Here is a 25,244-nt window from a genome sequence, read left to right on the forward strand (position 1 = left end):
AATGACCGCACCGCGGTCAAAAGACCGCGGCGGCCATTCAGACATTTCCTCTGGGCCGGCGGGCGCTCTCCAAAAGAGCGCCCGCCGGCCCAGAGGAAATGCCCGACGAGGACGCCGGCTCAGAATTGAGCCGGTGTAGTTGCAGGGGTGCGACGGGTGCAGTTGCACCCGTCGCGTATTTCAGTGTCTGCAAGGCAGACACTGAAATACTTTGCGGGGCCCTCTTACGGGGGCCCCTGCCGTGCCCATGCCATTGGCATGGGCACGGCAGGGGCCCCCAGGGGCCCCGCGGCACCCCCTACCGCCATGAACAGGATGGCGGTAGAGGCTGTCAGAATCCTCATGGCGGCGGATTCCCCCGAGCAGCGGTAAGTCGGCGGGAGCCCGCCGACTTGCCGCTTCTGACCACGGCTGAACCGCCGCGGTCAGAATGCTCGTGGGAGCACCGCCAGCCTGTTGGCGGTGCTCCCGTGGTCGGTGGCCCTGGCGGCCACCGGCCGCCAGGGTCAGAATGACCCCCTATAACTCCTCTTAGCAATTAACATTTTTGAAATGCAATGAATTTTTAATGCAGCATGTTTTCCTGACCCACACCTATGAAGATGACAGTTGGTAATGTCCTTTCTTGCAGGACAATGTATAGGCCTACGTTACTTTCTTATCTGTGAATCAACCAAACCTATGTGATCCGTATTAAATACTGACTTTTACTCCTGTATTCTGTAACTTCAGAGCATGGCCCACCCACCAACACCAGATTGACAGAAAACACAAGACTCCTATTTGCCCTAATTACTGTTTGAGTGTACTCACTTTTCTCACATGTACACGTGTGCAGTGTATTTGCTGTGCTTTTTATGGTGTGTCATAGTTAATTTGCAATGACCAGTGCCTTTTGCAGGCCACTGTGCATGCTTATATTACAAATCAGACTGTTGTAGCACCCAAACTTTGTTTTAGCCCTCTAGGAAGTAAAATTGCACTTTTAAGGTAGGAAACTTAATTTCTCACGAATAAATGACTGAGATAGATTTAATGGTGGAGATCCAATTAGCCCTGAAGAAGGCCCTTGACCGTTTTTGGGCACCTGACAAGCTGAAATATGTTGGCAACACTAAGGATGATTGGATTCATGCCTGCCCATGATTCCCACCATTAGAGGAATTCCCATTTGGTTTACCTTAAGATAGCTTCATATATATAACAACCTGGATCTCTAAACTATATAAGAATTATTATAAAAAACTCACTCTCGTTAAGTATCTTCTTATTAGGGCGGGATGACGTGGTCTATGATGAATATGCCACAATATTGTCAGTGAGGCTTCCTACTCCAATCAATACTATATTGTTCAATCTATCAGGTTACTGCAAGTTTGACAAAAATAATTAATCATCTAAGCACATTGCACTTTTTTGTGGTCTTACAGTGAGCACTGGACCCACGTTAGGCATACCCATCCCTTTTATGGCCTCACACTGAATTAAACAAAAATTGAAGGGTGAGATGGTTGAATTATTCTCACCCACTGGAAATTACTCAGACTGCATCTCAGCCTATTGTTTTTTTGCCCACCACACTACCTCAGATCAGACCCAGCCATATGCAAATCAGCCTTGATCTTGCTCCAGATCCCTTCTGGCAGGGGCCTCCGCTGGAAAGTTGGGATGGACTGTTCTCACAAGGAGCTGGATGGTTTACATAAGGCGGGCCTTTTCCAAGAGTGGCACGGCTGGCAAAAATTATGTACTTCCATGCAGCCTGAGTGATTGCCTGTGGCCGAGATTAATTCAAGCATGCCACCCATAACCTTGTTGGTTTTGTAGTTTTTCATTTCAGAGCAGACTGAAGTGACCTCCAGATGAGTGCTTTTAGAAGTGAATACATCTTCTCAAGGCTCATACTGGAAGGGAAGTTTTTCCATACTTGTTATTGGAGGCCGGTGACAACACAGGCATTCAAAGATGTATTATTCTTATGTGACAGTGAACACTTTTGATGTAGTTAAAATATTAGTGGTGTCCCTCATAACACAAAAGTCATAAATACATGACAATATATGCATTATGTTAACCAAAGAACTAATTGTTTGAAGGTAGAAAGATGCCATGTGAATTCATTGTAATTGTGCAATTGCTTAAACTAGTGTTAGAAACCCTGGAGGTATCACTTATAAACCCAATGTGTGCAAGATTTAATTGACATGATGTTATAATTTAAGCTTTAGACTAACAGCGTGTATTGAAACAATATTGAATTTCTAATGATTAATGATTTAAATATGTGTGCACATAAAGATAAATGCAGTTCTACGTTATGGCATTTGAAATGCAATAGCAGTCTTTTTCTATTTATAACGAATGTAACATGCATATTAATGGAGCATTATTAATTTTGAATTCATGAGTTTACATATTAAAAGTGTGTTTATCAAACATGCTAATTACATGTATTGCTTTAATTCAATTGTTTTAGCCTAAGTGAGGCCTGTTAATTTTGTTTTTTTGTGTCTGTGCAGGAAATGCTGATTCAGTTTTATAACATGAGCTTTCTTTCAGGCTTCGTTCCCATGAGAAGACTAGCTTTAGTAGCGGCCCTATTGTTTAGACATAGAGAGAAAGTGCAATTGTGTCCTTGAGTTTGGAACATCCTCAGCAGTGGACTAACAAATTATACAAATGTTTCAATCCTGTGTGGAGCTTCATGGATTGACGAGGTTCCCATGACACACCTGGGAACGTAGGTAGATGTTGAAACGTGGAGTTGTGAGATCGATTATTATTGGATGATGCCCCTTCAGTGTAATATGGACTGTCTTTCATAGCGAATCAAATTTCTTTGTGAACTTTAATATACTGCTGACCAGTTGGACTTTAGTCAGATTTCCAGATGCCTTTCGACCAGACTCTATGCTGGTAAAGAATCCTTGAGTGCTGAGCCCCTAGACAGGTTCTTCCCCTATGCTTTTCCCTTTTGAGATGGCCCGCTGAGTTTTAGAGATTTTCTCCCTAATCCCTTCAGAAGACTCTTGATCGAACTTCTGATATACAGACATTTTCTCTTTTTACCTATTGTTTGCCCACATTAGTACCTTGTTGCCCGAGATTTCCTTTTACAAATTATTTTTGCCCTTTTTGTCTTTTTCCCATGTGCTCTACCCCACACGTGTTAATCCTTAATTTGGCCATGATAGGGATTTTCTTTTGCTCAGCTGAAAACTATAACTTTCATGATTTTAATCCGACTAAAGTTGCTAAATCTGAGTGATGTTTACTTTCTATATCACAAGTGAGTCTGGTAATGTTTTGTGTTTTCACTATTGAATGCTTAGTTTTATTAATGTTAGTTCGTCTGAATCTATTTCACAGCCTTGGGCAGCCCTTGGTGATTCTGTTTCTTTATAATTTTGTCTTGAGGGTTATTTATATGACGTTAAATCTGTAATAAATCCCTTAACTTTATTATTGACTGGAGTTTTCCTTGTAAGGCAAAACAGGTCATACTGTCTACTTTAATTGATCTGTGTTGAAATTGAGCTGTATGGTTCTATCACACCCTGTTGCAGGGTCCAAAGGTCTGTTGGTCTTGATGTGCATTGATTCCAGTGAAGGATCAAAATGCTCCAGCACTTTATAGTTGCAAAGAGAGCGACTGGGATACTGTACACTTTGTGCCTTAAAGTGTCACTAAAAAACTCACAAAATGTGTTACTGGGTAACAATGGATTCTGACAGCTGAGACAAGATCAGATGAAATATATCGTGGGTGGTCCAGGAGGCAGCACTAGTCGCTGGAAATAAGGTCTGAGGACCCAGCTAACCACAAATCTGCTAAGCCCACTTTGTTCAGGCCATTCCGTCCATCACTTGTTGTTTTTGCTTTGTCGCCCTAAGTGGGAAGGGTATACCCAGACGTGGGTCCCGTGCTTCCCATGCCACTGGATTCAAGCTAGCCTGGCTGATGAGGGGTGAAACCCCGAAACCGGTCCCAGGATGCTTGTTTCCGGTCCAGTGAGGACCTGGCTTGGCAGTTCGGGCTGGACTGTTCCCATGAGGAACAGGGTCAAGACTGATTTGCATATGGCTGGGTCCAAACTGGGGTGGCATGGTGAGCAAAAAAACGATGGATTAAACCCAGATCTGTGACTGGGGGTGAGTGTCTGACAATGTTCAGCATTCCGTCCATCACTTGTTGTTTTTGCTTTGTCGCCCTAAGTGGGAAGGGACTGTTCCCATGAGGAACAGGGTCAAGACTGATTTGCATATGGCTGGGTCCAAACTGGGGTGGCATGGTGAGCAAAAAAACGATGGATTAAACCCAGATCTGTGACTGGGGGTGAGTGTCTGACAATGTTCAGCATTCCGTCCATCACTTGTTGTTTTTGCTTTCCCCCGGAAACACCTGTGCAATATGCTGAACCTACCTGGCATAAGAAACCCCCCTCAGGCCGAGAATATGCCGCTTCCCTCCTTCCCCTTCCCAACCTACACAGACACAAAATTCACCTCGCGATCACAACGCTTACATTCCCCCTTGCATCCCACCTATCCAGCACACACACACAAAGTTATAGCAACCCAAAGCTGCGCCTGCGACACAACTTCACGGGTTTAGTGGCACTGCCGCTGGCTCGTGTCCCTCACAGTTTGTTGTGTTGGCTCCGTGATAGCCCTAATTTACACTGCATTCCTCCCACACGATCCCCCTACCTCCACCCACGCGCACACTCAAGTCCCCTAGCGGAAAAGACATGGCAACCATCCGCAGCAAGTAAAGCTGATTGTTCCCCAGGTGTAGGAACCCCAAGACTCCACCGACGGGGACATGCCTCTCTGCCACATAGGGAGACCCCTGAGCTAGAGCGCACAGGGAGGGAAGACGGGCAGAGGAGGTGTTCTGTGGCTAGTCTGTCTGCGTCTTCTGGCGCAGAGGTGGCCGGCTGCGCACAGGTGCTTTTAGCGGCGACAGCACAGGAGCTCGGCTGCTCATTGACGGGGTCCCCTAGCTCGGGGGATTTTGGATCCGACTCTCGACAGCAGCACTGATCGCTGGTGAGCGCTGGTACCCAGAAGGCTGAAGCCTGCCACGCTCCGTGAACGCTGATGCGCTGCCTGTGGACCCTGGAACCGCTGATCCCTGTGTTCGGTCTCTAACCCGGAGCCGATGTTTCACTTGTACAGTCGCTGACCCTTTCCTGCGTAGCAGATTGCCAGTTGCACCCAAACCATGCCCTCCCACGGGCCAGGAGGGCTGGCTGACGCCAATGGGGGGAGCCGGCACAGACGCTTCGTGTTTCCTTCCAAGCAATTGAGTGTGAGTTGGTGAAAGTACGAGAGACCCTAAGGCGGTAACACCTGTAAGAACCTGGATACCTGCTGCATGCTTTGGAGCTGGGGACGTCGCCTGCTTTCCGTGCGTAAGGCACAGTTTCCTCGCCATGGACCTGGGATTATAACGAAGAAAAGGGAGACTCTTTCCGATTTTTTTGGTTGCATTTATTGGCACTTTAGAGCACCACCGCCCGCCCTTTGCCTGATTATCTCTGCTCTCATCATGTCAGCTAAGCTCCTGTTTGCTTTCTTCTTACTGTCAGTACTCAAAGCCTGGTAAGTGTTTCCAAAACCTTTAGGCGCTGCGCGCTCCCGCTGCTGTTTCCTGTTCTTACCGCGAGTGCCACTGTCAAATTAACTTAATCACTGCACACACATTTAGTGGAATGAAATGTGAGCCTTTGGTGATATTTTTAATTATCAATGTTCCTTCTATGGAGAAGACCCAATTTAAATGTATTCTGCATGTGCAAGCCATCTCCGGGATGCCTGCCCATTCCGGCTATTGTTTGTCGTAGAGATGATTTACCACTGTTGAACACTGTGTGACCCTGGTGAGAGAGGCCGGTGGGTACTTTGTCGAAACTCACCTCCTAAGTGTTTGGAAAACGAGATTCACTCTTTGCTTCTCTTTTTACTGAAAGAAGCGCGGGATCTCGCTTACAGATGCACACGTTTGGGCGCCCCTTGGCACACATAGCGCCGAGACGCTCCTCTCTGTGGAGCCAGGGAGACGCCGCCTAGGCTGGCGCGGGTCCATCCAACTGCCACGGTTTGTTTCTGCAGAACAGGGGTAAGAGAATAAGTAAGGCGGCGAAAGAGGGCTGGTGGCCGCCTTGATTTGCAGCGCCACGAACTAGTGTTCTGACGGAAATGCCGCCAGTCCTTCTGCATATATCGCTGTTGGCATAGGAAAGTAGATGGCAACGCTGCCCTTCACGGTTTCATAGCATCACATGCAGCGCTGTGCAGTTGACTATCATCATTAACGTGGCTCTCCCAGAAACAATATGGCCCCCATCAAGGTCCCGCTGCGGCCTCCTCGCGATAGAGGATTTGTAAGAGGTGCTTGGATTGCCACCACAAATGGAAATCTACCTATTTATTTAATGTGCTCTTCTTCATGGTCAGTGACAGAGGCGCTGTCATTAGTGCAGCAGTGTGCCAGGGAGCGGGAGTGGCACGTGTTGTGAGGGCCCCCTGCACTCCGGTTATTGATATCTTTTACTACCCATGCCTAGGGCAGGTGCACTGGGCTAACAAGGCTTCAGTGGGTCCTAGTGCAAAAGAAGTACATTTGTCCCAACCTACTGGTTAAGTAAGTACTTCAGGTGTAGCGAGCCTCTCACACCCCTGGGCCACAGTGTCCATGTACCTGTTGTACTGTACTGCGCCGGTGTACTGTGCCAGTACCTGTAGTACCGCGCCAGTGTACTGCGCCAGTGTGTCACCGGCACCAGTACTAGGGAAGAAATGCCAACCCTGCCAGTGCTTAATTTTACCCGGTGTTATCCGTTGCTCAGCACCTGCACCTAATTGTCAACAGCGGCTCTAGTGACAGTCCACCACATGGTGATGCTGTCTTTCTGATTTTGGGAGGAGCGCAGCAAGGGTGTTGAATAAGTCAATATGCATTGAATACTGCTGCTCACACTATTCTTATAGCTTTGGGTGGCCTGGAAAAGTCTGAATTGCCACTCTTGAAGCAGCAGTGGGGTGGTTAGTAGTTGTGTTGATGCTGTCATTAGCAGAGCTATCACAGACACAGAGTGGCACAGGCTGCCTTAGCCTCCCTAGAAGGGCCCTGGCACTTACTATTTTTCAAATTAGGCATTCTCCCTTCCTCCCCTCCCCCACTGCTGTTTGACTTATAAAACATTGCAATAATCGGGGTTCAGTAGGTCCCTCATGGCTCTGAGCCCCGGTGTCACTGCACCTGCTGCACCAATGGCAGCTACGTTCCTGCTTGAACTAGTGTATCCTGGACGCTCGCTTCGCCAGTGGACGGCGTCGACTACCCATCGCTTCATAGTGTCTTGTACTATATTACACATCTGTGCTGAGGTGGAGTGCATCGGATGTGTGAACGCGTTGTTTGTAGTGACGGCGGTCACATTGTCCCCGTGACACCTTCGTCCTCTCTTAGGTGGGAGGTGAATCACTGTTTCTGCCTGGACGCAGTGCAACTTTTCCGACACCCTCCCAAGTCACAGCTGCAACAGGTGTGAGAGGCACGGACTCATCTGTACTCGGTACCCTACACTGACCGATCGTGCACCGGCCTTCACAACTTTGAAACGCATGCTTATCTGAACCGTTTCCCCTCAGACTGAGAGAGGGTAGTGCTGCTAATTATGCACAAGTGCACAAATAACGTGTCCCCGCAAAAACTGTTTACTACACGCCATCACCACACGAGTGTCCTGCGCGAAAAACGCATGTGCTGTAAGACCGTGTTCCTCTTTATTGGTCAAGGATCACACGAGATAGAAACACATTTGAAAAGGAGTGGGGAAACCACATCAATCAAAGAGAGTGAGGACATTAAATCATAAGCATAGCAGGTGTGATGGCAAAGAGGCCCATGGCGTTGAGGGACTCACTCTACTTTAGTTATGGCTGTTTGTCACTAAACCAGGGGTGGGGGTGCAACTTAGTTCTTGAGTTAGGGCCATGGACATCTTGCCACTCCACTGTATCTAAAAACCTTCGCCTTGCGTCAAAGCAAACGTGGTGCTTCGTTAACGTGAATTCGTTGGTACTGCTGTTTCTATCCTCAGGTGCAGGGCATGGCAATGCCAGTGTATACCAGTATGCCAGTACTTGTAAAGTCACCCGGATGTTAATGCCAGCTAGTACACCTGACGATTATTCCAGGCAACGATAGCGAGGTGAAACCGTGCTTCCCTTCTGAGAGCGCTGAGGATGCGCACGCGGACCCTTTGGGAAGAACCGAGCACTCACAGAGATGCTAATTGCATAACACGGATGTTTAACAAGGGATACGGACAATGCAGCCAAAAATCATCTTGAGCATATGGATCAAGGCAGCCCACGCACACTCTTCAAGCGCAAAGATCAATGACGCTGTGTAATAATCAGTGTAGTTTAAGGAAGCGCACAATTTAGTCTCACCCGGAGAAGGATATTCCGCCCCTGGGGACTCCATTGATTACCCGAGCAGGGTACAATAAGGAGACCCAGTGGGGAGTCTGTCAGGGCCTCCGGGAAACATTAGCGTGTGCTTGTCGAGCTGCGATAGACGTGACTGGATTTCTTTTTTTCACGAGGTTTCTCCGTCTGCTCTGAACGTCGTTAATTTGTTCGCCTCGTTTTCAATGAGGCTGGGCAGGTTCAGAGGCAGTCCGCGTGGAGCACAGGACAGTGGGTTTGGGGGGTCTAAACCAGGATATCAGCCAGAGGGAGCAGCACACAAATTATTTCAGGCGCAAGCATATTTTTCAGAAAAGGACCAATAACGTTTCTAGTTATTGCGCCAGACCCTGACGTAACTGAACATCAAGTCGTTCGCCTTCAGAACTGCTTGTTGTTTCCCCCCAATATGTTTAAGAAAGTGTGTAGTAAATGAAAAACTTTGCTCCCGCTTTTGAGAAAATAAATGCGAGGACAGGGAGGTCCTCGACTCTTTTGGCTCGCCTCACTCTGTTTTGCAGTACTAGCAATGTGAAGCAAGTCTGGCATTAACACATTTACAAGGATTGCGTTTGTTCCGCGTCGGACTTGGGCCATGTACTGGCGCTGTCTTTCCTAGTTGCATTTGTCGAAAAGCGCATCTGGTGTTTTTTTCGGGTGCGCTGATCTCTCAAATGGACGAAACACAGTATTTGGCAAAAACACTGGTTAGCACCCCAACAGAACCCCCTTTCTCTTGTTTTTTTCACACAAATCTCAGCCTCATTAGCAGGCAGCCGCAGACCAGGTGGAAGCAGCGTCAGAACAACTGATAGCTGGCCTCTAGGCACCTATGTGCACCTCTCCTTTCACCCTGGTCTCAGACATCTTTACATTTTCGGCAAATACTTACCCCTTTGCAGTAAAGGGTGTGAACCCCTTTGCGTCTCTGACAGCCTGGAAAAGTGACTTTGTCATACTTGAATTCTGTTGTTTATCCACATTTAAGACTCTGGGTACATTCATTCATAATTGACCCAACAGCTCTGTGCTGTGGCCAGATTTGGAACGGTAGAAATGGTTGTAATCGATGAGTTTTCAGGTGAGCTCCCCTTTGGTCTCAAACAGTAAACGGCGAACAATATCGAACACATATAGCCTAGGTTTTAATTATATTCTCTCCCTCCCTCCCTTCTCACATACATTTTTTTTCTCTTGCGCGCTTTCTCTCTCTCTGTTGCTCGCTCTCCTCCCACCACCTCTCAGTCCTTCTAGGACTCTTTCAAAGTCTCCATTTTCCCCATCATTCGCTTGACGGCCACCGGCCCTGAAACGCAGTGCATAGTGCAAGTTTGGCTTTGATTGAAACCGCGAGCATGCGAAAGCTTGCCAACATTTATAACCCTCACTGTGCTGAGACCTGGAATCATGGAGAGAGAAGAGAGACAATTCTTCAACCTAATGATCTCATCGGGAAGTAGCAGGCGTTGCACTTGAAGCGTTCATTTTGTGGCCAAGCAAGAATGCAGCTGTTCACGACTAAAATAAGCACACTACCAGAACCGGAACATGGACGAGAGCATTTTTTATGGGTGAAGGGTCAAATGCGTAAAATACACGCCCAAACCATTACGTGTAACTCAGTCTACCAACAGAAATGTGGGCAGACCCACTTACTAAAGTACGCATTTGAGAATAAAATATTCTAAGCAACACCTGGGCAGAGATATCTCTTTAACTGTATGCATCACGTTTGGCAACTCACTAACACGGAGCATTGGGGTGACCGAAACAGTCCAGTGGAAGCCCCAAGTGACACCGTACTTCATTGGCCTCGTATTAAAACGTAGTGCTTGAGAGTAAGAGACAAGGCATCCGACTGGCTATCATGCATGCAACTTTAGTGTGCTTTTAGCCAGAAATTATCATAGTGGGAAGGGGAGTTTCAGTGGTGCAGCAGGTGTATAGGCACCATGCCTAGGTGGATGGGGATGCCATTACACCCGATATGCTTGTACTTTACCGTCCACACATTGGGTTAGGAGATTATTCCTCTACTGAGTACGAGCAACCATGGAACCATTACTACGACACAGATGGTGCTTGGCAACAAAGCTCTAAGATAGAAGAGACTTACAAAAGGCCTGCAGCTATAATGTATCTAATAGGGCAACTTAAATGTTGCTATCAAGTAAAGTGGCACTCCCATTGGCCAGCATCGAGAGATTTATGTTTTTTTGATTTAGCTGGGGCAACCAAATGAACGACAAACAGTTGCAGGCCACCTTTCTTTTTTATATATTTTTCTTTTATGAATAAAGAGCGGCAGTTATTATACACATACGGGAAAATGTGAAACTTTAGTTAGAAACTAAAGTGATGATTCTAAGCAGCGTGCAATGACAGTACATATCCATTGAGACTATCTTAATATAAGAGTGCGTGAAATTCATACAATTTGCTTTTTTCATAATTATGAGAAATGAATGTAAACATTTTGCAAAATGCAGAACTGGTATTTAGGGCTATATTTTAGAATGCAATGCTTCCTTGCTTCCAAAATGAACCAAAAACACATTTCGCGATTAAGAAATATAGCTCATGAAAACACGATTGTCCCAAACAAAGCTGATCGCATTCAGGCTCTTCACATTGTTCCCGTGCTCCCACATGGAGTAATGGTGAGATTTCTTGAATTTCATGAAACAAGTGTGTAGGAAGGTAGCCTCTTTCTAGCCTTGTTACCCCCACCTTTGGCCTGTTTGTGAGTATATGTCAGGGTGTTTTCACTGTCTCACTGGGATCCTGCTAGCCAGGGCCCAGTGCTCATAGTGAAAACCCCATGTTGTGAGTGTGTTTGATATGTGTCACTGTGATCCTGCTAGCCAGGACCCCAGTGCTCATAAGTTTGTGGCCTATATGTGTTCCCTGTGTGGTGCCTAACTGTATCACTGAGGATCTGCTAACCAGAACCTCAGTGTTTATGCTCTCTCTGCTTTCTAAATTTGTCACTAAATTTACCAGTTCTCATTGGCACACTGGTACACCCATATAATTCCCTTGCATATGGTACTTAGGTAGCCAGGATATTGGGGTTCCAGGAGATCCCTATGGGCTGCAGCATTTCTTTTGCCACCCATTGGGAGCTCAGGCAATTTTTACACAGGCCTGCCACTGCAGCCTGAGTGAAATAACGTCCACGTTATTTCACAGCCATTTTTCACTACACATAAGTAACTATTAAGTCACCTATATGTCTAACCCTCACTTGGTGAAGGTTGGGTGCCAAGTTACTTAGTGTGTGGGCACCCTGGCACTAGCCAAGGTGCCCACACATCGTTCAGGGCAATTTCCCCAGACTTTGTGAGTGCGGGGACACCATTACACACGTGCACTATACATAGGTCACTACCTATGTATAGCGTCACAATGGTAACTCCGATCATGGCCATGTAACATGTCTAAGACCATAGAATTGTCACCCCAATACCATCCTGGTATTGGGGTGACAATTCCATGATCCCCCGGGTCTGTAGCACAGAACCCGGGTACTGCCAAACTGCCTTTCCGGGGTTTCCACTGCAGCTGCTGCCAACCCCTCAGACAGGATTCTGCCCTCCTGGGGTCTGGAAAGCCCCAGCCCAGGAAGGCAGAACAAAGGATTTCCTCAGAGAGAGGGTGCTACACCCTCTCCCTTTGGAAATAGGTGTGAAGGGCTGGGGAGGAGTGGCCTCCCCCAGCCTCTGGAAATGCTTTGATGGGCACAGATGGTGCCCATCTCTGCATAAGCCAGTCTACACGGGTTCAGGGATCCCCCAGCCCTGCTCTGGCGCGAAACTGGACAAAGGAAAAGGGAGTGACCACTCCCCTGACCAGTGCCTTCCAGGAGAGGTGCCCAGATCTCCTCCAGTGTGTCCCAGACCTCTGCCATCTTGGAAACAGAGGTGTTGGAGGCACAGTGGACTGCTCTGAGTGGCCAGTGCCAGCAGGTGACGTCAGAGACCCCCCTCTGATAGGCTCTTACCTTTCTTGGTAGCCAAACCTCCTTTTCTGGCTATTTAGGGTCTCTCCTCTGGGGTATTCTTCAGATAATAAATGGAAGAGCTCACCAGAGTTCCTCTGCACTTCCCTCTTCGACTTCTGCCAAGGATCGACCGCTGACTGCTCCAGGACGCCTGCAAAACCGCAAAAAAGTAGCAAGACGACTACCAGCAGCCTTGTAACGCCTCATCCTGCCGGCTTTCTCGACTGTTTCCTGGTGGTGCATGCTCTGGGGGCTGTCTGCCTTCACCCTGCACTGGAAGCAAAGAAGAAATCTCCAGTGGGTCAACGGAATCTTCCCCATGCTAACACAGGCACCAAAAGACTGCATCACTGGTCCGCTGGGTCCCCTCTCATCCTGACGAGCGTGGTCCCTGGAACACAGGAACTCTATCCAAGTGACTCCCACAGTCCAGTGATCCTTCAGTCCAAGTTTGGTGGAGGTAAGTCCTTGCCTCCCCACGCTAGACTGCAAACCTGTGTACTGCGTGATTTGCAGCTGCTCTGGCTTCTGTGCACTTCTCCAAGGATCCCTTCGTGCACAGCCTAGCCTGGGTCCCCAGCACTCCGTCATTCAGTGCTCAACCCTCTGAGTTGGACTCTGACGTCGTGGGACCCTCCTTTGTGACTCTGAGCCAGCTCCAGTTCACAAATCAGCAGCGATTGTCGAGTCCAGGATGCAGAAGTCAGGGCTTTTGCTTTGTGCAGCAGGAATGCAGTTCTCGAGCCTTGGGTCTTCTTTGTTGCTGGTCTTCTTGTATTCTTGGAATCTGATATGCAGGTCTAGACGTGCCCACTAAATACTGCATTTAGTAGGTGTTTAGGGGAGTACCTAGTAGTGATCAATGGGTCATCTACTTTAGGGTGGCTATATTCACTATGTGACCATTTTCTGCTGGCAGAGGTCACTTCCCTAAAGCTGTTTCCCTACCTGGCTCTCACCCCAGGGTTCCAGAATCCTGTCTGGTGGAGACAGGCTGTTTTTGACTGGCCAGTAACCATGTCAGATTAGTTAGCTTTTGCAGGGGGCTCCCCTAAGGTACAGTTTGCACTAAATCAAATACTGGTACCTGTTTTGGTTTATCATTCTGGGTTGTTTGATATCTCACAACCCAGGGTGCAAAGTGGCCGTCATGTAGCTGTGAAACTCGGACTGCCCAGTGTGCAGCACATGCATGTAAAATGGCTGCTCTGTTCATTTACTATGCCCCAGGTTTGGCAGGGACACAGGGGGTATGTTGCTTATGCATCTATGTCCACACATGCAGTATAGAGCACCGTGCCTTAGGCCTGAAAGGCCTGCCAGAGGTCTGGCTTACCTACCTTGCATGCAGTGTGTAGTAGACAGGGCACACAGGCTGTGTGCCATGTCAGGTTTTCAATTAAGGATTGCACCAGGTGACACAGCCTGCAATGGCAGTGCTAGGTGCACTTGGGTGCATGGTCCCTGAGGGTGGCACAAGCTGTGTTGCTGCCCTCAGCGGCCTACCCTTGGTACCTCATGCCCTTGGTACCTTAGTACCATTTACTAGAGACTTCTAGTGGCACCTAAAGGTGTTTCCAATTGTGCCAATGCATCACAACATTTTTGGGAAAGAGATCTGATCAAGGAAACCCGGTTAGCAGGGGCCCTGGGCACTAACAACTTTGAAACCACATCAAATACTAGGCACAAAGTGAGGACTAACCATTTCAAAAGATGCCCTTTCTTCCATCTACAAAGAGTACAATACATAGATTATTATGCTCTCGTCCAGCACTTGTATATTGTATCAGTATTCTGGGAGAAGAGTTAGACAGACGGAGAGGCTAAGGCAACTGGGTGTGAGAATCATAGTCGTAGCAGACAGGGCTGGGCAGGTACCTTTATCGTTAAAATGCTGTTGGTGAAATATGTTGTGGGTGATATTGCTGCAATGATAAGCATAAACAAGATATAAAGTGCGCCGAAATCAGTACATCATTACTTAATAGCAGGAACTCTCACGAGACAGCAAGTAGCAATTTGATTTCTTTGCCACAAAACTCCTAAAAGAGTTTTCAAATAAGCAAAGTAAGCAAATATGTAGTAACTGATGCTATCTCAGAGTATATAATCACTGGGGGGCATATTTACAAGGCATTTGCGCTGCAGTTGCATCATTATTTTTGATGCTCTGGTAGCGCATTCTTTGCTCCATATTCATAAGGCAACACTTTAGGCCCAATGCGTCAGGTAGGCGGTTCTTTGTAAATTCTCACTCACAATTGACACAGTGATATTTACGAGCTTGGCAATGTGTGACACATCTTTTAGATGCATCATTTTAAACATGGAATGCATCAAAATTCCTATGACTTTATAACCGAGGCGTATGACATGACGCAGTGGCCGTGTAATAGGAATCTGACCAACTGAAGTCACTCTACACACGTGAATAAGTAATTAAGGCGCATCCTCTCAACTAGTAGTAGGTCTACGCATGTAACAAACATGTTGTAGGACCCCTTGGACCATGGCACCTGATATAGTGTCATCCAGTGCAGCAGTGCAATGTGGCGCTGTGCACTCCATTTAAGCGACAGGGCTGGATTGTCACATATCCATGTAGGAATGGGTTCCCAAGTCCAGCCAGGTATATTCCAAAGCACAACAGGTAAGTACACACATGAGGTAGATAACACATGAGTTGCCCTTTAAATTACAACATATGCTTGTATCCACTCACATTCAAGTGTCACTCATTATATCACACATTCTTAGATATCTACGTACACACAAGTAGACTATGCCCATTGTAATGTGACACATAGCCATACTGCATACTTGTCAACATTACGTCCAACATCAATGTAATAGAGTCCAAGGTGAGTTTCCACCATATCACAGACTATTAAATTGGTCCCCACACATTAAGCTACTTGAGTCATTTAGAGCCGACGTATCATCTATGTTTTTTGACACATTGCTAAAATTGTGTTTGTTGTAAGACCAACTTCAGCAATGCACCACTTTTGTGACTGATGCGTTGTGTCATTCTTCCCACTGATGCATCAGTATTTCCACTGAGGTGTTTTCCTCCTTCTAAATGTGCTGTAAAATGCAGCATACTTAGAAAGATTAAACAAAAAGAAGAAATAAGGATATTTCTCCTCGTTGTGCCTCTCCTGGAAAGGTGTATCTTTTTGATGCATTCCCAGGTTTGCCAGTCTTGGCAAATCTGGGAATGCACCAAATTCCAATGGTGAATGAATGGGATCACCCATACTCTATCCCTGGAACGCTTTTCAAGAGCATAGTAATGCAAGGCAGTGACTTGCACTGCCTTACATTACTCTTGATTCACCAAATAATGTGTTGCTTGGTAAATCTGGCTTTAGTATTGTGTTGCACTTGCGACACCATGTGTGATCCTAGGACAACACAGTACTATGATTAATCTGGCCAGACGCGTTTAGCTGATAACAGCAGAAAGGCACCAAATTAAGTTTCTGATTAGAACTTGTTTTATACAACCCAGAAGTGCAATGATGGGGGAGACCTGCAAGGGGAAGATAAGGATATTTCCCAACATGTTTATTACCAGTGTCCAACAATTACAGATACTCCCTCAAGTCCTTGCCTGGTGGATCATCCCTGCTCCTCCTCCCCACAGAAGCCACAGCATGAGTCGGACCTCAGAGTCCACTTATACAGTGACAGAGAGGTGCAAAACAAACACCAGGGAAGACGTCTGCATTGTGTTTTCATCTAGCTCTAATCCTAAGTAATTGAGCGGAGTAAGGGCGGCACATTTCTCTAGTGATCCCGTGTACTAAATCTGCCCTTTTGTACAAATCACCTCAGATGTTTAAACTTAACTTCTGTGGTTAGGACGTCGCTTTGTGTTCAGTCAACAAGGGTAAGAGTGAGTGCGGTGGTAATGTCGCATCGGGAGGGTACAGCAACTTCTGTTTTGTTTTTAAGCCTTTCCCACGCCAAAGTTGTAGTGTAGGTGGAGTTTATTTCTTCCTTCGCAGCACAGCATTAAGACCATAGGGCATGGGAAAGATGAATGGGGTCAACCACATATTTTTCAGTGGCTAAATGTACCATGTAGCATTGCAGCTTTAACCAGTAATAGGCAAAATGGGCTCGTGCACATAGGTAACAGATGTCTATGGTAAGGACGGTGAATCCATCTTCCTGATTATGTGGCGATGTTAGAATTTCTCATACAATTCAGGGTTTTTTATTCACCCAGATTAATCTAGTGAGTAGTGAGATAATGGATGGGAAAACCAATCTGGTGAGTATTACGGGTATATTAATGAAATATTACAAAAAGTACCCTTTTTATTATTCCCATAAGGCCTGCAATGGACAGCAGTAGTTTTAGCCATTTATCTAATCCATAAGATTCATGAACACACATCCAAAATTGAGCCAGATTACTTCCTCTTTGTCATGGCTCAGCCATACACCAAGTATTTAACAGGGCCTGAGTATCACTCCAGCGGATACTCTAGTCCCTTCCGTCAGGGAGAAGATAGTGGATTTAATAGTGAGTGTGAGATCCCTCTAAATCATGTGAAGTAACATATGAGATTAATACTTTCCCTAAACGATTGATGACATAGTATTAATTCATCGGTATGCATAGAAATCAGGAGGGGCCTCTCATGGAAATACAGTGCATGGTGTACATGATGTTGCTTAAGCTTGGCTGAAATTAATCCTTGCTCAATCCTTGGTAGGTTAGCAAGTGAGCAGTCAGGCACATCTTAGGAAGCAGGTATGTGTAAAGCATTTAATATCCTCAAAACAGTAAATAAGCAAAAAATACAACGTAATAAAAATCTAACACCAAGTTATAAAAATAGAAAATATTTCTATCTTTGAAATGACTCTAAAATGAAAAACATCTAAAGCAGGGAACCAGAGATATTAATTTTTAAAGGTTAATTAAAAAAATGTGCATTTTAGTGCCAAAAAGCCTAAAGCACCACTCACTGCTATCTGATTATGCTAGACTGGGACAAAGTCAAAGTTTTCAGCTGACTGAGATGGGGAGTGGGTAGATTAGGCTGAGGGCTAGGTCAAAAGTTTATCTTTGAACTTTGAGCCTAATTTAGATATTGGTGGACGATTTACTCCATCAGAATGGTGAAGAATATACCGTCCACCAAAATTGAATCCCATTATATCCTACAGGATTTAGGTTTGCTGGATGGCACCAATGTTATGGAGTAACTAATCCGCCAATGTCTAAAATAGGTCCTTAGTCATTTTCTTAGAGCTTTTCTCTCGACAATGAGTTCTCGGGTTCCTCAGATCCAAAGTTTGACTTGACAACGATGGCTCCCTGCAGTGTGATGCATTGGTGAGCCCTTTGAAGTATTTATCTTCGATGACGAGGAGCTCTTCAGCTTTCGGACAGACAAACGTGCAGTCAGGCTGATTTGCAAGTCAATGGCGGTGGCTTGACTTTTGATGTCTAGCCGGTCTCCTCAAGGAGCATTTCTGCGAAACTTTGAAAGTTTCAAAGCTTTGAGTTCTTGATCTTTCTTGGTTCTTTTGGCAAAGACAAAGGTCCAGTACCACCAGCCAAATATTCAAATATGCTGGGTTGCCTCTTGGAGGCTAGGACCCAATTTACCACTATGCACCTGCACAGTCTAGGCAAAATCCAGTTCCAACTGGACAGCTGCGGTGATCCTCTCTTGGGCTGGGCAAGTGACTTCTTCCAACTCTGTTGTACCTGTGCCGATCAGTGAATCCACTCCTTTCTTTTTAAGTCCGGCACAGTCCTTTCTTTGTGGAGCCTTGCAGCTGCAGAAGGTGCAGTCCAGAGTGCAAGCCTTCTGAGGTACAGACCGATGGTCGCACAGAGCAGTTCTTCTTCTTCTGATCTTCTAGGCAATGACCTGAGGAGCTCCTGGAGCTCTCTCATATTTATCCTGCATTCTGGGCTGGCAGGAGGGTTTGGTGCACCCCAATCAATAGGAGTTAAGCTACCTCTATCTGTTATAACAGTGACCTGAGAAGTGTGGCATATGTTTGAGCTAGGATGCACTGGCCTCCCAAAAATCAAAATAGAGACATTCTCTCTTTGGTGGGCGTGTCTGTGTAACCTAACCCAGAGGTGTGGCTATCATCTGCCTTCACTCCCCTTCCAGCCCTTCTTCTAGTCCAATTAGGGGGGCTCTCATCTGGCTGGGGATCAAGGAAGGGTAAATGGCCTCAGTCCTATATATGACATGTGTTTTGAAGTCCAGGGTATCTCCCCAGCCCCCTTCTTTACCTTGGCTTCTCCAGGAAGCAAATCTCCTCTCAGAAAATGGCTATGTTGTTGCAGCCCCAGGCTTCTCCACACCTACTCAGAGAGCAGCTTGGCCAGGCTGTAAGGGGCTGACCAATCAGGAGAGGCTGCTAAGGGGCTGCTTAAGGTAACATCAGGATCATAAGTTCTGAAACTACTTTACTGTAATAGATATAAGTTCAACCTTGACAGGTTGTTGGCTTTTTTGTAACAATTATTTTGATACTTTGAATGATATTCCTGGCTAGCTCAAATCAAAAGTTAGACTTTATTAAATTTAATAAAGCCTTCCCATGTTAGCCTATGGGGCTAGAAGCATTAGAAAGGGAAATATGACTTGGGCGTTGTTCCCTACCAGGGCATTCAAAACATTTTAGATGGTCCCTGCTTTTTATTGCATTGCGCCCTACTCTTGGGGGCACCTAGGACAAACCCTAGGGATGACAAATGTAATAAAAAGGTAGTTTTGGACTTTGGAAGTACTTTTAATTCCAAAGTTGAATTTGGACACAGTATTATTTCAAAACCAGCCTGCTAGGCAGGCCTGGCTTTAAAATTATACCAGACACCACAGCAGTGCACAGTTAAATGCATTTGGTCCACTGGGGTCTCTAAACCTACATACCCTACCATATACTAAGGGCTTATAGGTAGGTTGTCTTGGCCAATTATAATTATACTAATTACCATATACCCTTAGAAGACAGGGCCCAGTCCTGGGCCTCATTAATAGAGCCCAGAGCACTTTCAGAGTCAGTATCCACCAGGATCAGTAAAAAAACTGGGGGTGATCATGGGCAAAAAGTATGACTTTCTAGCAGTAATGGAAAGAGGAGCAGCCCTGGTGCATACCCTTCTGGATAGGGATCGATGTAGAGATGCTGCCACTGATATACAGTATCACCACTGGTGATGAGTACAGAGTAGCAGTAAGTCTAATGAACGAAGATATTGCCAGTTTACCGAATAAAGTGTTCTGGTGGCATCTAAAAAGACCGCCACTGGAGCCTCCTCAGGTTGTAATTGGTGGAGCACTGCAAACAATGTTAATAAATTGTAGGTCGTTGACCTAGCCGGTATAAACCCCGCATGATCTGAGAGCACCATGACTGGAAGGAGCAGCTGGAGGCTGTTGATTATTTCACAAATATTTTGGTATCGCTGTTAATTAGCAAATGGGGTATATATGATTCACAGTGTGCTGCATTTTTATTAGGTTTAAGCAGCAGAATCAATAATGCCTTAAGCATTGAGGGTGGCAGTGATCCTTCATACACTGTTTCCCAGAAAACTTGTGGCAATCGATGGGCCAATAGATCAGAATATGTCCTATATAAGTCAGCAGGTAGGCCATCCGATCTGGGTGCTTTACCATTAGGAAGGCCACGTACGATCTCTGTGAATTCTTCAAGTGTTGTGGGAGTGAGCCAGGAACCCCCACTGTGCCACCCACAGCCGTGCCAGCAGCATGTCCTCCAAGTAGGAACACACTTGGCATGGAGTTGATGAATAATTAAAAAAAACACAGTCTCAATATCAGCTGTGTCAAAGGTAGGATCTACTTTATTATCAGTGATAGAGATGATGTAATTGGCTGCCCACGGTCACTTTATCCCTGTAGCCAGAGTACTTGCCAGCCTTTTTCCTGCAGCTAGCATATTTCCCATAAATATTTAGGATCACGCTCTCAAGTGATGTTATATTCTGTGATTTTCACCCTAATGCGACCCTGGTCTGTGACATTCCACCTTGATTAAATTCTGCTTCTAGTTGTTTGATTTCAATTTAAAGGTCCTCTAATTATTGGTGTAATGCTTTTAGCACTCCATGCTGTTTTGCAATACAGTGCCTTCTCAGCACGACTTCACGGGCCTCCCACAGTGTGGCTAACACTGGCACTATCCCAGGTTATGTTCAAAATATTGTCTGATTGCCATATAATCTCTTTCCTGAATACTGTGTCTGGTAATGCTCTTAGAGCTAGTCTCAAACACCCTCTCAGGTACCAGCACAAGAGGCTGATCAGCACTTAGCAACACAGGGGAGTGACCCGACAGGGTGCAGGCCAGGTGTACCATCTCTGTCACCCAGTGACCAATGTTCCTAGCAATCAGCCAGTCGCTGACATGCAACCACATGTTATGAGAGGCTGAGTAATAGGTACCCTTGCACAAGTGTGCATGCCTTAGCCTTCAAATAGCCATTGAATTGGCCTCAGATAGTATTGCTGTGATGGTAGTGCCAGCTGTGACATCAATTGTAGCCTGCATGTGTTATCTATTCAAGTGTGGTTCAAGGAAGACATTAAAGTGACTGCCCCATAATATGGAGGTAAGAAGCAAGCTACTAATTTCTCCCTATAAAGTATTTAAAAAGTATGGGTCATTGGTATAGGGGCCATAGATGTTTATCAATGTGATATACTGCCCCTCCAACATGCCTTGTAGGGTAACAAAACAACATGCTTCATCAGTCAATGTGTGTAGTGTGTTCCACAGTGTGTTGTGTTAAAGGTAGATGGCCATCCCCTTTCCACATGTTGAATGTGACAAGGTAAATGTGAAAAGGTGATCTCCCATCCTGCCCATATCCCCAGAGTATCCTTATGATGAGTATGAGCAAGATGGGTTTCTTGAAGCATGTCTATGTCTTTGTGCTTGTGCATTAAAGAGGCTACCAGTTGTTGTGTTTTTTGGGGGTGTTATGCAGACATCGTACATTCAAGGTGATGAAGTTGAAGGTTTTTGACATTCTAGAGATGGTAATTATATGGTCATATCCAAGGGTTGTATAAGATATGCCGCATTGTGTGAATAAGTATGGGGGTATACAATAAAGATAAACCCCCGAAACATCACCAAATCCAATACATGTGCTAACATGGTACCAGTCAAACAAATCCCACCTCGCCTTCCTCCCACACAAGCCCCCCCAACTTAGCCGGTTAATACACATCCATCCCAAATGCCCTTTGCTCGACCCTTCACCTTTACTATAAATCCCTTTTCAAAAACAAGTCAACAACAAAAAATCTGTGGTTTTGCCAACCAGGGTGCAAAAGGCTATCATCGCAGTGGTATCACCTACCAGTGCATGCGACTAAGGAGCATATTATGAGATAGTACCATACAAATCTCTTGTTTACCCCATCCTACTTCAGGGGATGCACATAGTGGTTGATACTAGTGATCTTGCCCACCAATATCAGTCAAACAGTTGTCATTAAACCCTTCAGGTTCCCCACCAAGTGGATAATATTAGACCATGTCTGCCAGGTAGTATGACTTTAGGAGGAGTTTTCTTCTTGTTCATAGATGTGCTATTGAGTATTTTCCTTCTCTTTAGGCCGTCAACAATCATTGGAGACCTTGATGTATGCAGCCACCTACTGTGGATCTGTGAGGATTGTCGGTTAACCCTCAGTGGTTATTTTCATTTGGGCAGGGTAAAGCATTGCATAGGAGATTCCCAATTGTTGCAGAGCATTCTCCATCTCTGTGAATGTCCAATGAGCTTCTTGTATATATAGGGTGAAATATGGATAAAACAAAATGTTATCCCCTCTGTAATGCAAGTCTTTTTTCACACGCTAACAATAGGATCACGTATCTGTCGCAAACATTAAAAAGCATGCCGATTATGGTCTGGCAAGGCCTCCAGGTGGTGGGTGAGCTGGCAATAGGTGATGTACTTGCTCTACCACAAAAAGTTTTAAAAAACAATCAGCTCCAAAAAGGAACAACAGCATTTTCTTAACATATGCCTCAATTTTCCCTGTGTTGATTGATTCAGTAACCCAAGGATGTGAATATGTGAATACTTTTGTGGCATGACCTGTCTTCAAGGTCTTCATTTTTTGTTTTCTTAATTAATAAAACTTTATTTATTTTTAACAGTTACCCCTGTCATCAATGGAGCTGTCCTGAAGTGTGCATATCCTGTGCTCTGCTTCCAATATCCGGTCTCCATATTTATCTATCCTCGTGGCCATAGCGTTGATATGTAGGTTTATGACATCTATTTTCACGTTGGTGAAGACAAGACTGGTATGCATGTTCTTGAAAGAGTTTTCATGTCCAGAGCCTCATTTGTTCTAGCCATGCCAGAGTGGTCAGGGACATCTGCCTCGTGTTGTTTTCCAGCCTCCATGCTTTGAATTGCAGTTTCAGATGTTAATGGTCATCAGTTTTCCCCAAGTTGGTCAATAGCGTCACCTCTATGTGTCCCCGAGACACACAAAATTCTTAGTAGGTGGGATCAGGCACTCGTAGCCTTTCTTCAATGAATAATGCTGCCTGTGGTCTAAGCATAGGAACAGTTGGCAGACCTAGTGGGGCAGAGTGGGCCTCCCAACACCACACCCCATAATTCACAGGGATTACGAGCAACCCAGGGGGCCCTCAATCAGCAGTTCTGCAAGTGAGGACTTTCACCATCCGCAAATGCTCTGTAGTGTGCTGGTGCAGCTCTGCAAGGTTCACAGTTAAGCTAATTTTCTGCTGGCATAGAGTGTCTCTGTAAGGCACCTCCTCAGTGCCTATCATTATTGGTGAAGCCTTTGCCCCACTGTTCATCAGATATATCACTTAAAACTGCACCAGGAGTTGCAGCGGCAGGCCTGTGACACTTTTTAATTTGCTACTTTAGTGGATGGCATAATGAATACTGCAGCCCCACTAGTAGCATTTAATTTACAGCTCCTGGGTACATGTGGTACCATTTACTGGAGCCCTACCAGTAAATTAAATGTGCCAATTAGGCGTAGATCAATTTTACCATGTTTGAAGGAGAGGCACAAGCACTTTATCACTGGTTAGCAGTAGTAAAGTACATAGAGTCCTAAAGCCAACTAAAATAAATTCAGCAACCAGAAGGGGTGAAGACAAAAAGTTTAGGGTTTACCCTGCACAAAGGCCAGGTCTAACAAGTTCTAAACTAAACAGTGGGCAAACTATCTTTTAACATCTTATAAAGAAACATCAGCAAGCAACACACTCTTTTCATGGATGGACTCCCCAAAACTGCAGAAAAGGCCCTGATTACAACATGTACTTCTATGTCACAACAATAGTAGTCATTATTATGCTAACATAAATATCATAACACAGAGTCCCATTTTTTAGGGACGACATAGTACACACCAACAGCATATGTTGTGACATAGAAAATGCCAAAACAAAATGTATCCTATCAAATAATATACATACAATGTACCATAGAATTCCATCAGTGGTCCAGTAGAATAATAGCTGTCTGATTTTCAGAGCTACGGTTAATTATGTTGTAATATTTTGATAAATATTCTATTTTCTGCTTTTTTTTTACATCCCTGTAAGTTGGGAATTGCTTATGTTCACTGACATTGAAAGGGTGCTCAGTTATTTAACATTTCTGGAAAGGCTAATTGTGTGCGGCAAAGACAGAGGAGATTATGGGGGTCATTCTGACCCTCGCCGGCGGCAGATGCCGCCGGCCTGGCGGGAACCGCCAGAAGACCGTACCGCGGTCGAAAGACCGTGGCGGTCATTCTGAGTTTCCCGCTGGGCTGGCGGGCGACCGCCAGAAGGCCGCCCGCCCGCCCAGCGGGAAACCCCCTTCCACGAGGATGCCGGCTCCGAATGGAGCCGGCGGAGTGGAAGGGGTGCGACGGGTGCAGTTGCACCCGTCGCGATTTTCAGTGTCTGCCACGCAGACACTGAAAATCTATGTGGGGCCCTGTTAGGGGGCCCCTGCAGTGCCCATGCCAATGGCATGGGCACTGCAGGGGCCCCACAACACCCGTTCCCGCCAGCCAGGTTCTGGCGGTGGAAACCGCCAGAACCACGCTGGCGGGAAGGGGGTCGGAATCCCCATGGCGGCGCTGCATGCAGCGCCGCCGTGGAGGATTCCCAGGGGCAGCGGGAAACCGGCGGGACACCGCCGGTTTCCCGTTTCTGACCGCGGCTGTACCGCCACGGTCAGAATGCCCATGGAAGCACCGCCAGCCTGTATGCGGTGCTTCTGCGGTCGTTGGCCCTGGCGGTCCATGACCGCCAGGGTCAGAATGACCCCCTATATATAAAACACAGGTTTTAGACAAAATCAAACAACATGTCTAAAAGATGCGAAATGTCCTATTAGATCATTGCTTAATCCATGCACCACTCAATGTCTGTTTATTACCCTTGCCTTCACTTTTTTCACATGATAGTTTGATGTCTGCTGTTTGCATGCCGTTTTGAGCTATTGTTTAACAGGCAGTATTTATGAGATACCTGGAGACTTGGAATTGTGTGTTTTGGAAGAGGAAGGAGGGTTGAAAACAATAGCACAGAAATTAACATGATCAGAAGCAGTGTGATTAACTTGTATCAACAAATTGAACTATTTGAAAACAACCACTGGGAGGGAGGAATTAATTAAACTGTGATAATCTAATTGTTCTGATAAATTAATTGAGAAGTGACAAGAGGCTGAAGA

At 45.9% G+C, this 25,244-nt stretch overlaps 1 protein-coding gene across 1 annotated transcript in view; it reads left to right on the forward strand.

The window, feature by feature from the left end:
* Positions 1–4,570: 4,570 nt before the first annotated feature.
* Positions 4,571–25,244, forward strand: part of LOC138249108 (gamma-aminobutyric acid receptor subunit gamma-3-like) — a 368,168-nt gene continuing 347,494 nt past the window's right edge. Inside the window, exon 1 of the mRNA XM_069203135.1 lies at positions 4,571–5,607. Coding sequence (XP_069059236.1) covers positions 5,381–5,607 — 227 coding nt within the window. The 5' untranslated portion in view covers positions 4,571–5,380. The remainder of the gene's footprint in view (positions 5,608–25,244) is intronic.

This window comes from Pleurodeles waltl, chromosome 8, assembly GCF_031143425.1.
Source record: "Pleurodeles waltl isolate 20211129_DDA chromosome 8, aPleWal1.hap1.20221129, whole genome shotgun sequence".
NCBI classification, from domain to species: Eukaryota; Metazoa; Chordata; class Amphibia; order Caudata; family Salamandridae; genus Pleurodeles; species Pleurodeles waltl.